The 12,677-nt window shown below is 30.5% G+C and overlaps 1 protein-coding gene across 1 annotated transcript in view; it reads right to left on the bottom strand.

Annotated features, from left to right (window-relative positions):
• LOC139488742 (suppressor of SWI4 1 homolog) overlaps positions 1–6,420 on the bottom strand; it is a 42,703-nt gene extending 36,283 nt beyond the window's left edge. The window contains exons 1-2 of the mRNA XM_071274570.1: positions 6,315–6,420; positions 3,644–3,814 (exon numbers count right to left, since the gene is read on the bottom strand). Of these exons, the coding sequence (XP_071130671.1) occupies positions 3,644–3,814; positions 6,315–6,335 (192 nt within the window). The 5' untranslated portion in view covers positions 6,336–6,420. The remainder of the gene's footprint in view (positions 1–3,643; positions 3,815–6,314) is intronic.
• Between the last annotated feature and the right edge of the window lie 6,257 nt (positions 6,421–12,677).

The raw sequence follows: 12,677 nt of genomic DNA, 5'->3' as shown, positions 1-12,677 counted from the left end.
ATTTCTAAAAAAAGAAGGACATATGCTCTCAAGCTAATGGTTAAATCTCGAAAAAATGATTCTTTTCCCGATATTTCACAGTTTGACGTCGCGCAAAATAACATTTACGGCATCAATTTTTAATGTGTCAATAAAAAGAACGAATTCTTCAATTATTAAGTAAATGAATTTCTGTCAAAAATCATTATATAGGAAACTATTATTCTGGTCATATAAGATGTGATAAGACTGATAATAAAATACTAATTCAATGTCATGCAATAAGGTTTAAATGCTAAAAGTTTTTAGAAGAAAGAGTTTAATGTCTACTTTTTAAGATTAATTCTGCGAATTGTTCTTGTCTGCAAAAACATCAAACAGAGAGATAAAGAGAATCACAACTAATTGAATAAAATGGAGGATTGAAATGGAGAATGTGTCAAAGAAACAACAATCCGACCAAAGAGCAGAAAATGGTGCGTCTAAACACGACTAAGGACTCTTAAGTGCACTAATGAGTTATAATATGCTACGTAGGTCTTAAAGGGGTGCTGTACAATTTAAACAAATTTCTTATCTAGATAGAGATTGATATTTAATGCATATATTCAAATTTAATCAATAAAAGATCACAAATAATTATAATTGAACAATGCCTGTGCCGGTTTTCGTTAATTTTTCCGAAAATCGCTGAAATATAAGACACGTGTCAAAAACACTATTACCTTAAAAAATGAAAAAAAAAATTATTTGGATAAGAAAATTACCCTGACATTTAGATCTATTTACCATAAAAATATGTTTTTAAATTTGAAAAAAATCATTTAATATGCATCGGTTTATGAGTAAATGAAAAAATATAGAAAATTGTTAAGCTGTTTCGTTTTCAGGAAGGAAAATAATGTTTGCATCGAGAAAAATAGCCCCTCCCCTATAAATGATCATTAATTTACCTAAGTGGGGGCTTAAATTTGGACACCGATCGCGAGGCCTGACTGCTACAAACAACAGATTACGAACAGCAAACAGGGGATACACCAATTGATATGAAAGACAACGACGGACACGGACACAAAATGATTGCACTGAATAATTTCAACTACCATTGAGATCGATTTTACAAATCTCCTAATCAAATTAGACAGTCATGCATTTTAAAAAAACATTGGGATATCTATTACCGTTTGGTTTCAAATTGGAATTAAAAATTGCATTTTCCCAAAGAGTTCTAGGTAAAACCCCGAGAATCTCACCTCCTAGAAATTTAAAGTGTCAGGATGTTTGAAAATATGTATGAATTTTTATACTTGAAATTGTATAAGGAATATAAACAAATTCAGTATGTTTACTGTACAAACAAACAACAGACACAAATTGTGTCTTATATTGTTTAATTCATTTTTACTGGGAGCAAACTTTGATTAATTGATTATTCTGTGGTTGTTTAAACGTCCAGTGGCAAACATTTAATGCATATTCAGGACGAAAAGTCGTTTCAGAAGTATATATTGAAGTATTTGGTATTACAAATGTTTAAATTTTCTAATTATTTGGTAAATGTCATTTTCTCTGCTAGTTCCAATAAATTTGTACGAATCAATTTTTTCTGAAAAAATAATATCTTTTGCTCTAAATTAACACATACGAATCTGATAACGATGGATAGTATAATGAACATTGTAATTTACATAAAAAAAAAGAGAGATTATGATTGTTTAATCAGTTGTTATGTAAGTTCGCTCGTGTCAGTCGGATCACTGATTTTACTGTCCTGTTGATAAGTATACATGTAGAGAACTACAAAAATTTGCAGTGCATGTTAACATAAAAGAATCAATTAATTTCTGCTATGCTTGTAGTGAATACGAAAACAGCTTACAATACTTTTTTTTAGATATATACATATATAATCGTTTATAAAATTTATCCGTCAAAGTGAGAAAAAAATATATAACATGAAAATAAAAATACATTGATCATTCATTTATTGCAATCAATTATATGAAACATGTAGTTGAAATAATTTCTAGAACCAGTCACTGTCTGTAGATATAATGCGTCGGACATTGTATGCATAAAAATAAAATTTAGATTTTTAACTGTATGAAATAAAATTAGAAAGGGTTCCGCGGAACACAATGTCTCGCCTTCTTTTGCCGTAAACTTGAACTGAACAAAATCAAGACACTATATTTTGATTGTTAGGAGCTTCTGTCCAAGTTCACAAATATTTCCGATACCTATAAAATCGCCGACTTTAATTAAGTTATTTGAATCTGAACTGTCAAACTAGCATATTATCTATTATGCTGGTATCGGCAAAACAGCAACAAGTATTGCTTTTAATTCAAATGCATATCAATTTTAAATACTATTCTAAATAAAATAGCTTTGAGAATCGTGTAAAAAGCGTTCGTTGTTCATACGTCAATGAATCATTCAACGTGCGTGTATCGTGCGTGTATCGTGCGTGTATCGTGTATTTATCATTCATCGTGCATCGTGCGTGTATCGTGCGTTCATCATTCATCATTCATTTTGCGTTAATCCTCCGTGTAACGCTCATCGCTCATCGTGCGTGTATCGTGTATCGTGCGTGTACCGTACGTGTATCGTGCATTCACCGTGCGTGTATCGTGCGTGCGTGTATCGTGCGTGTGGTCAGTTTGAATTTTAGAAGGTCTGTATATATGTTTAAAAAATTTATGCAAACAAATAAGAAAAAGATACAAAAAAAAAACAAACGAAAAGGAACATAAAATAAAAATAATTTTAAGGAACAAAGAAAATAAATAGCAGTTGAAATATAAAAACCATAATTAACAAAAATAGGCTATTTTTATTAAAACAAAGTTTTCTCCAGTACTTCACCTGTAAAAATATTTTATGTCAAATAGGATGTAGAACTTATATAATCAATAAAGTGACAGAGAGGTTAAAATTACAGGTAACCTGATTCTGAAAGCAGTGAACCGTAATTCTAGCAACACGGATTAAGATGAAAGGACCATTCACACCTGGATCTGTTGATTAATGACCATACTACCTACCATAAAAATGTCGGATTATTCATATCCGACTAGACGGATTAAGACATCCATAAAAATAAGTCCCTACCCGTACTGTAAGTCTAAAATTGAAAACAAATTTTTATGATAAATACATGTTTTGACTTCTTTAAGTCAAAAACAAAAATCGACTTGTTTATGTCTGAGCTCTGACTGTCTAGATCTTTCACCCTCTTTTTTAACATAGATAATTCAACCCTTTATCTTTTTTAGTGATTTGGTACTTTTCCTACTTGTAAACTTAGAAGGTTAAAGTCTAGTTTTTGAATACATTATATATGAAATTTCCTTTATATAGACGATACTGATCACTGGTTGAGAAGGGTAATAGTACCAGGTGAAAGGAATGACTAGTTTCCCACAAATAACAATACAACAATTGTATATCCTTAGTAGTTAGAATTCCATCAAAAAGGATGTCAGTCTGACTCAATCCAAGCCCAACTGCATGTATCCATTTCCATTAAATCAGTACTACAGGTATATATAGACATGATAGAGACACATTCATGACTTTGTTTGTTGTTCAACTAATTTCTGAGCAGTGTATAAACAGTGTAATAATGTAACATGTGTAAGTTTACAAGTAATAATACCTTTAACTTTGAGGCTGTATAGGGTTCCATCACATGTCTCATATCTGTAATTAACTGTTTGATATTCTTTCCAACATGTCCACGATGGAATACAAAGGAATGGGGTGCTTTCTTAAATTCTTCTTCTACATTTCCTGTTTGACTTGCCCTAGCCTTCTTGGCAGACCGTCCCTGTAAAGGAATTAATTAATAATATAAATATATAAAATTGAATGAAAAGTCATGTACTTGTGTTAGTGTAGTTTTGTTACCATAAAACAGAACGCAAATCAAAAGTGTTGGTTCACCATCGTTTCAGTTAAAAGAGATTTGTTATTTTGTGTCATCATTAATTGCAACAATTGATATATACATATATATATTATATATATGAGTGTATGTTAGTTTTTTGTTCACTGTCACAAACATGTGTTTATATGACAATATCATGAATATATATAGATTATTTAATTAATGACTATTAAAGTAAATTTTCTTTCCACAGATCTGGATACATTTTCTCTTTCAGCTAGCTCTTGGTTGTCAATAAAAATGTGTGTCCCACCTAAAAGAGAAAACTAAAAAAAAAATGATTTCAAGCTATAGGGCAATTAATTATTACGTATACTTGTCAGAATTTGTGTAAAATACTGACTTGCTATTATCCTAATAATTTCTGATAATATCAATAAAATGTCATTCAAACCAGTTGTATAGTGATGTCAGTCATGTCAGTGTATCAACAACTTGTATTCTGTCACTTCAAATTTGTTAAAATTGCATTCATTTCATCACAGAATGAGAATGCAAACTGGGGGATAAGAAAATTGGGGGTGATTACCACGATGGTACCCTAATTCCCAAACAATTATAAAACACTATACATCACATAAACCAAACTTATTTTGGTAATTTTATAATGCAAAATACATGTATATCTTCTTTGTGATAAAATTGTATTTATTTATGATTTAGAGTTTAGTGGTTAATTTATTGAGCAGTTCAGATAGCTTTTTAGTCAGACGTTACCAAAATCTATAAATCTCAGCAAGTTTTATACTATAATCCTATCAGATTCGTTTCCCGTTAAATATACGGTACTGTTCCCAGCTTTAAGGGTACAAAAAGCATCCAAAGTGGAGACATGACCTCAATTTTGTTTTCATTAGCCAACTTCTTCTTTTAATATGGATAATCGACCTTCCCATGGATAGAAACAAGTGCCTGTTATCACAACCCTCATTACATAGTGAGTAAGAGCAAAAAGACATTGTCATTGAAAAAAATATATTATGAACAGATAAAAAATTATGGGGTTCATGCCCCATGGGGATACTACTGCATTTTTGTGGAAATGAAGAAAACTACTATTGATGTATTGGTTGAAGAGGTAAATTTATAAAGCAATCTTAGGGAGCTACCATTTGATTTTTATGGGGGGGCTAGGATGAAAAATTTTGTCCTGCATTTTTTTTTAGTTGTAATCTCTGTCCTGCCTTTTTATTTTTCACTCTATTTGGTCCTGCCTTTTTTTTTAATAGTTTATCCTGACTTTTTTTTACCTAAATTGTCATCCTGCCTTTTTTTTTTTTGCAAAGTGTCTCATCCTGCCTTTTTTTTTTACTCAAAACTCCTGTCCTGCCTATTTTTTTCAAATTTCATCCTAGCCCCCCCATAAAAATCAAATGGTAGCTCCCTTACATGGCTTTATATTAATATGGAATGAAAGCGATTACCAGTCAAGGTTCTAACTTAAATAAGTTATTAGAGAAAAATAACATGCATGTGTTACATTGTATTACAGACACTTTCATGAGTTGTCTACTATTTTTTCCTTAATCTGTAGTAACATATGTTTGTTATCAGTTAAATATATCATAAATATTTTGTCTTTTGTGGGCACTTGAAATACTTGAACTTTGCGCAGTGGCTTAATATATTACCTTGATAACTAATTTTCTAATTCCATTAATACAATTTTGATCAACCATAGTAAATCAATGAGACAAGGCCTTTAAGGGAAAATTAAGCTGTAATAACAAGGCTTAGTTATTACAGGCATGTAACTTATTATATGAGAGTAAATGAGACACTTGGGAATTACTTGGAATCTTGCGCAGTGCCTCATTACAAGTTCTGATCATCATTTCTTACAATAAATTGAAATACATTGTGATATATGTCTGAGCAAAGTCTTAAAGAGATTTAGAGAAGCTGTAATAACACCATTTAGTTATTGCAGGAATATATTTTCTGTAATAACATAGGTGTACTATGCATGATTGGTAAACTATGAACTGTTATACTATATCTTTGCAAAGTTAAGTATACACAAAGAAAATTATAATAGCAATAGAACTTGTGAAAAATTTAACAAAATAAAGTTTGTATATTGTCCCTTTGAAACATGTAACAAACTATATGTTATTACAGTATTTTGATATTTTAGCCCACAATAACGACATGCATGTTATTTTTCTCTAATAACACAAATGAATAACTTATTTAAGTTAGACCCTTGACTGATTACTGGATTATGGATAATTTAGGCCCGAGCTGAGAACAGTCTATATTCCTGGCCCGAGTGATGTGAGTTTCATAGAAAAATATGCATTGTTAAAAATGAATATGATTCTCCGTTACAGATAAAATCCTCATTTTCCCCGCAGAAATCTACAAATAAATACTTTACCAATTTCTTTCCTTTTCCCATTTTATTTTCTGAACATGTGCTTGTGTTGATGTGTATACGTCATCAATTTGGTGGTCGAAAATATGACACTAGACACACAAAACAACTATTGCCAACAAAGCACCAACTCCACTACAACGTACTAAATATCAATGCGAAAAATTTACTTTTTAAGAATTTTAATTTTTTCTCTAACGAAAATTTGCAGCTTCTTTATCATTGTATGTAACATATTATCTGCTAACTGAATTAAATCAGCGTACGGAAGGTTCATGTATATCCTGTTACGGTGTTACCGCTACTTTTAACTGAGCTGTCACGTAGTAATTAAATTGTTAATGGCAAGCCGTTCTCGTCAAAACTGTGTTTAAACCATTTTTTCGAGAGAAAAAATAATACATACTGAGATTTAAAAACCTAAAATAACACACTGAGAAATCGAAATTACACACTGAGATTTAAAAAAAATTAAAAACACACAGAGATTTCAAAAAAAGACACACTGAGATGAAATAAATTGAAAAACACACCGTTGAGAATTGTTAATTACACACTGAGATTTCAAAAGTACACACTGAGATTAATATGCAAATTACTTATGAATATTCATGAGATGAATAATTCAACAGATTAATATCTTGATCTTAATTAAGAACTCTTGTCATTGTACTGAAATGCGATTTCTTCAACCAACCGATGATTCGTAATAAAATTCAAGACTTAACATCGCTCATATTCATAAGTTTGTTGTCTATTATTCAGATCATTACTACCAGTGTATCTGGATTTTTTTTTACTTAAAATCGTTTAAGCATGGGTCCCTTTTCAAAAGTCTTCCCGAACTGTTACCCTGATTTTGCAAGGTAATCTTTTATATTTTTGTTACGTTTATATGCTATAATAGACACTTGAGTAAAAATTTTGCATTCTTTGTTTTTTTGCAGATTGTTCTAATGTTTTCTTATAATTTTAATAAAGTTTTTCACCATTTGTTTATTTTTTGTAATAAGTGTAAGCTAGAGGGTATTTTTCTTGTTCTTGTATTTCTAAAGTTAATTTGGAACTAAATCGAAGGACTAACGAGTTCTGTCCCCTAGTTGTTTTAAGCTTGTAATAGATTCAGATTAAGCATGCTAATTAGATATGTGCGTAGTGTGTAATTTTAAATTCTCAGTGTTTTAATTTCAAATTCTCAGTGTGCATGTGTTTTCAGTTTATTTTATTCTCAGTGTGTCTTTTTGAAATCTCAGTGTGTAATTTTCTATTCTCAGTGTGTAATTCAATTATCATATACTTAGACTAAATAACATATGATTTTTACCGTATGATAATAGCATTAAATTAAAGTATTTTCCATATTTTTCGAATTGGTGCTTAGCGGGCTGATATGAAAAGTTTATCACATGCTTCGATTGTTATCACATGCCTTTCCGTAACGTTATCACATGGCATTCCGGTGATACTCGGCAATTTCCGGAAAATACACCTCAATGCTACGTTTTCAGTGAAAAACATTACAAAGTAGTGTACAAAATAATTATTTGAATACTGGAAAGTATATTGTGTAAAATAATTAAATTAAATTAAAAATTATTTTTTTTAAATTATCAAATCAATGTATTTTTTAAGTTTTTCTGAAACATAATTTAGAAAGTTACTTTAAAAAAGTTGACTTTTCCAAACAATGTTCATTATGTATATTGTTGAATTATTTTACTGTCGATTGGCCCTTATAAAAATGTGGGTTTTTTTTTCTCTATTGAGGCATATGATAGAAAGATTTCATATTGAATGTATCAAATTTTGGGTCCGACGTCCGTGAACTTTTTACTCTTTCAACTTCTTTTCAGGAACCACGTAGAAGGATCAATATATGAATCTGTTGTTTTTCTTTACTGTTGAAGCATATGATAAAAAGATCATAACATGTCATTTTTCATATCGCATGTATTATCAGCCCTCGGTCAATATCAGCCCTCGAGCCATGTGGCTCTTGGGCTGATATTGAACCTTAGGCTGATAATACATGCGATATGAAAAATGCCATGTAATAATCTGATATTCTCAGTGTGTGTTTTTCATTTTTGTAATCTCAGTGCGTCTTTTTGAAATCTCAGTGCGTAATTTTTAATTCTCAGTGTGTGTTTTGAAGTTTTTAAATCTCACTGTGCGTTCTTGTAATTTTCAGTGTGTAAATTTTTCGAAAAATGGTTTAAACATAGTTTTGACGAGAACGGTTTGACATAATTGTTCTCCCTATGAATATTAATTCAGTCAGTGTTGATCTCAAAAGTGCAAAGTAATCTTTACATTTGAAACGCATCGTTCCTTGAACGACAGTGTAGAGAAAAGAAATTTCAAGACATTTAGTGAAAAAATATAGAGTGTACTTTTTCCAAAAAAAGGAATTCTTGATATCAAAAAATAGATTTCTTGATATCAAAAAATCCATTTTCTGATATCAGAAAATATTTTTTTGATATAAAAAATTAATTTATTGATAGCAAAAATTAAATTTTTGATATCAGAAAATAGTGAATGAATAGTAAAACGGAGCCTCATAAAAAAGGTAACAGGATAGACTTTTATATAGTGATATATCAGAAACGTACTTTCCTGTTACCAATGAAATAAAGAGAAAAGTAAACTAACTTTAACTTTAATGCGACATTTTTTAAAAATGACCAATATGTCATGCAGTGTAGGCAGTACCGAATTGAAAGAAAAATTAAAAGGCAGGACATAGATTACAACTCGTGAAAATAATGCAGGACACAATTCTTCATCCTAGCCCCCCCCCCCCCCCTTTTCCATACAATTCGAATGGTAGCTCCCGTAGTGATGCAATAATAATAATATTTAAATAAAATTGAGAATGGAATTGTATATTTCTCTGTCATTACCATTAAAAACCTTGAAATAACTTACCGAATAGGCTTCACTAGCCCAATTAATTAGGACGTATTGCAAGGCTATTTTAGTATTTTCTGCGAAAAAAAAAAATAAAATTGCAGACGACAGGCTAGTTATTTGGACTAACCGTATGTAACTCTTCACCTATATAAAATCAAATACTAATTAAACTGAGATCATTGCTGAAATAAATCTAAAAAAAGGCAGATTATTTTGCTTTATATATATAAAAGATGTGGTATGATTGCCAATAAAAAAGATGTGGTATGATTGCCTATATATATATATATATATATATATAAGATGTGGTATGATTGCCAATGAGACAACACTCCACAAGAGTCCAAAATGACACAGCTGAATAACAATAAATCTTCAAAAACAACAAACTGAGACAGAAAAAGAACAACACACCGATTAAAAGATTAATGACGTATATTATTCCCATTTATTACATTTATGGTTTAAAATAAATTGGTTGAGAGCTGGCATCAGTTTCAGGAAAATTCATTAAATATTTAATGTAAGTCGATCAAAACCATCAAGATATATGTCATCAACATTCATCACCATAAACATTTTAAATGATTACAATATAGATAAATAGGAATTCAGATTCAATTTCATCAAGTTATCTAATTACAGTATTTATGAACTATTTGACTCAATAGTGTACTATTGCGGTCCATGTTTTTGTAAATTGTGGGTAGAGATTGATCATTCTCGATTTAGACTGGTCTAACATATTCGTGATATTGTTTCGAGACAGCAGTCAATTTTGTGTAAATTTATATTTTTTCGTTTGTTACATACATGTATGTGAGTAGTTTTGTTTTGATCAGTATGACTATTGTAAAAATCTGCATAAGTATTTTGCATGTCCTTCTAACCTTATTATTTGCACAGTTACCCTTTTTCAAACAGCTAGGTATATTTTCCTTTTGATATTCATTTTTTGTTAACCTTTGATATGAGTGTTGGTTGGCAGTCTTCCTTTCTGTCAGTTTTTCTTTATTTTTTGCAGTCCACCGTTTTAATTTTCTATATTCTTATATTTTGGCACTTGGGCCTAATATTTTCCATTCTTTATAACTTGATAGCGATACAAATTTGAAGAACTAAAAATGTAAAAAGGCCATTTTAATGTTAGTATCCATCATTACAATAAAAAATATAATAATGTTGAACTGACAACCTTTTACGTATATTGTATATCGTACATGGGTCATTTTAAAAAAATGTCGAATTTTGAAATTGAAAAAAATATTAAAAGTTACTTAATCAAACAACCCTCTACATAAGCAAATCAAAACAAACAGTGCTTTAAGAACAGCATATTAAAAGATGCAATCTTAATGATGTCATACAAGAATATCTTGAAACATTTTTTGATCGGTAGTACAATATTTTGTCTATCCTGTTACCATGGTTACCATTTTCAAAAGAAATCATTTGGGTTGTTAAGAAAAGGTTTAGATAAAATGTTAAGCTGGTTTTACGTAGCCAATTAGATGGTTTTCAAGAGAATAATCTTCTATATATATTCATTCTGTAAAATAATAGATTGTTGTCAATTTTCCAGGTTGTACTGAAAAATACCTCTAAAAATTGGTTTTCAAAGGTTGTAAAAATTACCATCAGTAATGCAAGTCTAAGAAAGCAATTTATATTGTTCGGCATTTTTTCACCCTTTCAAATAAACCCAACATCAAGTAAATCCCTCATAAGTTAGTTTACTTGTCTCTTTATTTCATTGGAAACAGGAACGTCCGTTTCTGATATATCGTTATATAAAAGTCTATCTTGTTACCTTTTTATCTATCCTGTTACCGATATCAGTATTGCACCTGGAAATGCTTAATTGGGAAGATTAAGACGTTATAACCTTAAGATGTGTTGAAACAACGAAAAATTTCATTCGTTTTTAACGATGTTTTTGTCTACAATTGTCTATCCTGTTACTGTAACCATAGCAACCATAGTAACAGGATAGACATAACAGGATAGAAAAATTTCTTCGTTTTTGATTGCTGTTGTGAAATAACTACTCCCTTTGGTGAAATGATTATGGTTTTCTATTGGGACTTTGGTTTCCAACACATTATTGCACTTTTTACAATACAGTTGTGAATGGAAATGGGGAATGTGTCAAAGAGACAACAACCCGACCATAGAAAAGACAACAACAGAAGGTCACCAACAGGTGTTCAATGTAGCGAGAAATTCCCGCACCCGGAGGCGTCCTTTAGCTGGCCCCTGAACAAATATATACTTGATAATGAACGCCATACTAAACTTTAAATTGTACACAAGAAACTAGAATTAAAAATAATACAAGACTAACAAAGGCTAGAGGCTCCTGACTTGGGACAGGCGCAAAAATGCGGCGGGATTAAACATGTTTATGAGATCTCAACCCTCCCCCTATACCTCTAGCCAATGTAGAAAAGTAAACGCATAACAATATATATACGCACATTAAAATTCAGTTCAAGAAAAGTCCGAGTCTGATGTCAAAAGATTTAACCAAAGAAATTAACAAAAGGACAATGATACATAAATAACAATAGACTACTAGCAGTTAGCTGACATGCCAGCTCCAGACTTCAATTAAACTGATTGAAGGATTATGTCTTCATCATATGAATATCAGGCACAATCCTTCCCGTTACGGGTTTAGTATCATACCATCATACTTATTAAAATATATGAGAAGAACATAACAAGCATACTGTTGGTGTAATTAATCAACATTGTTGGTAACAGCATAGACATAAGAAAAAGTACACTCTATATTTTTTGCACTAAATGTCTTGAAAGTTCTTTTCTCTACACTGTCGTTCAAGAAACGATGCGTTTTAAATGTAAAGATTACTTTGCACTTTTGAAACCAACACTGACTGATTCAATATTCATACGGAGAATAATTTAATGGCTGATTTAAGTAGCGGTAACAGGATGGACATGAACCTCCCGTACGCTGATTGAATTTAGTATGTAGATAATATGTTACATACAATGATAAAGAAGCTACGATTTTTCGTTAGAGTAATAATTAACGTTTTTAAAAAGTCCCTTTTTACCACGCTATTTTTCAAAGTACAAGTCGTTCAAAATTGCCAGAATTGCTTAGATTAGTAATGAAAAAACATATTTTTGTGCATAAAAAGAAATTTTTAAATGAAATACGAGAAGATAGGTTTTATAACATATTTTAAGGGAAAAAAATATGGTGTCACCGAACTAGATTTCTTGCTACAAGTAAAAAATGAAAATTTCCCTATATATACTGTATAAATTTTGTACTAAAAGAGTTATCTCCATTTAAATGACTTATTTGAAAAAATGATTTTTTAAAACCTTTTCCATAGGTAGAAGTGGTATCCCTATTTTATTTCTTAAAGATTATACATTATCTGGAGAAAAAAATTGTAGCAGTTCATGTTACTA

The sequence above is a fragment of the Mytilus edulis genome, chromosome 9 (genome assembly GCF_963676685.1).
Source record: "Mytilus edulis chromosome 9, xbMytEdul2.2, whole genome shotgun sequence".
Taxonomy (NCBI): Eukaryota; Metazoa; Mollusca; class Bivalvia; order Mytilida; family Mytilidae; genus Mytilus; species Mytilus edulis.
Note: the sequence above shows the minus strand (reverse complement) of the source record. Positions and strands in the feature narration are given on the sequence as shown.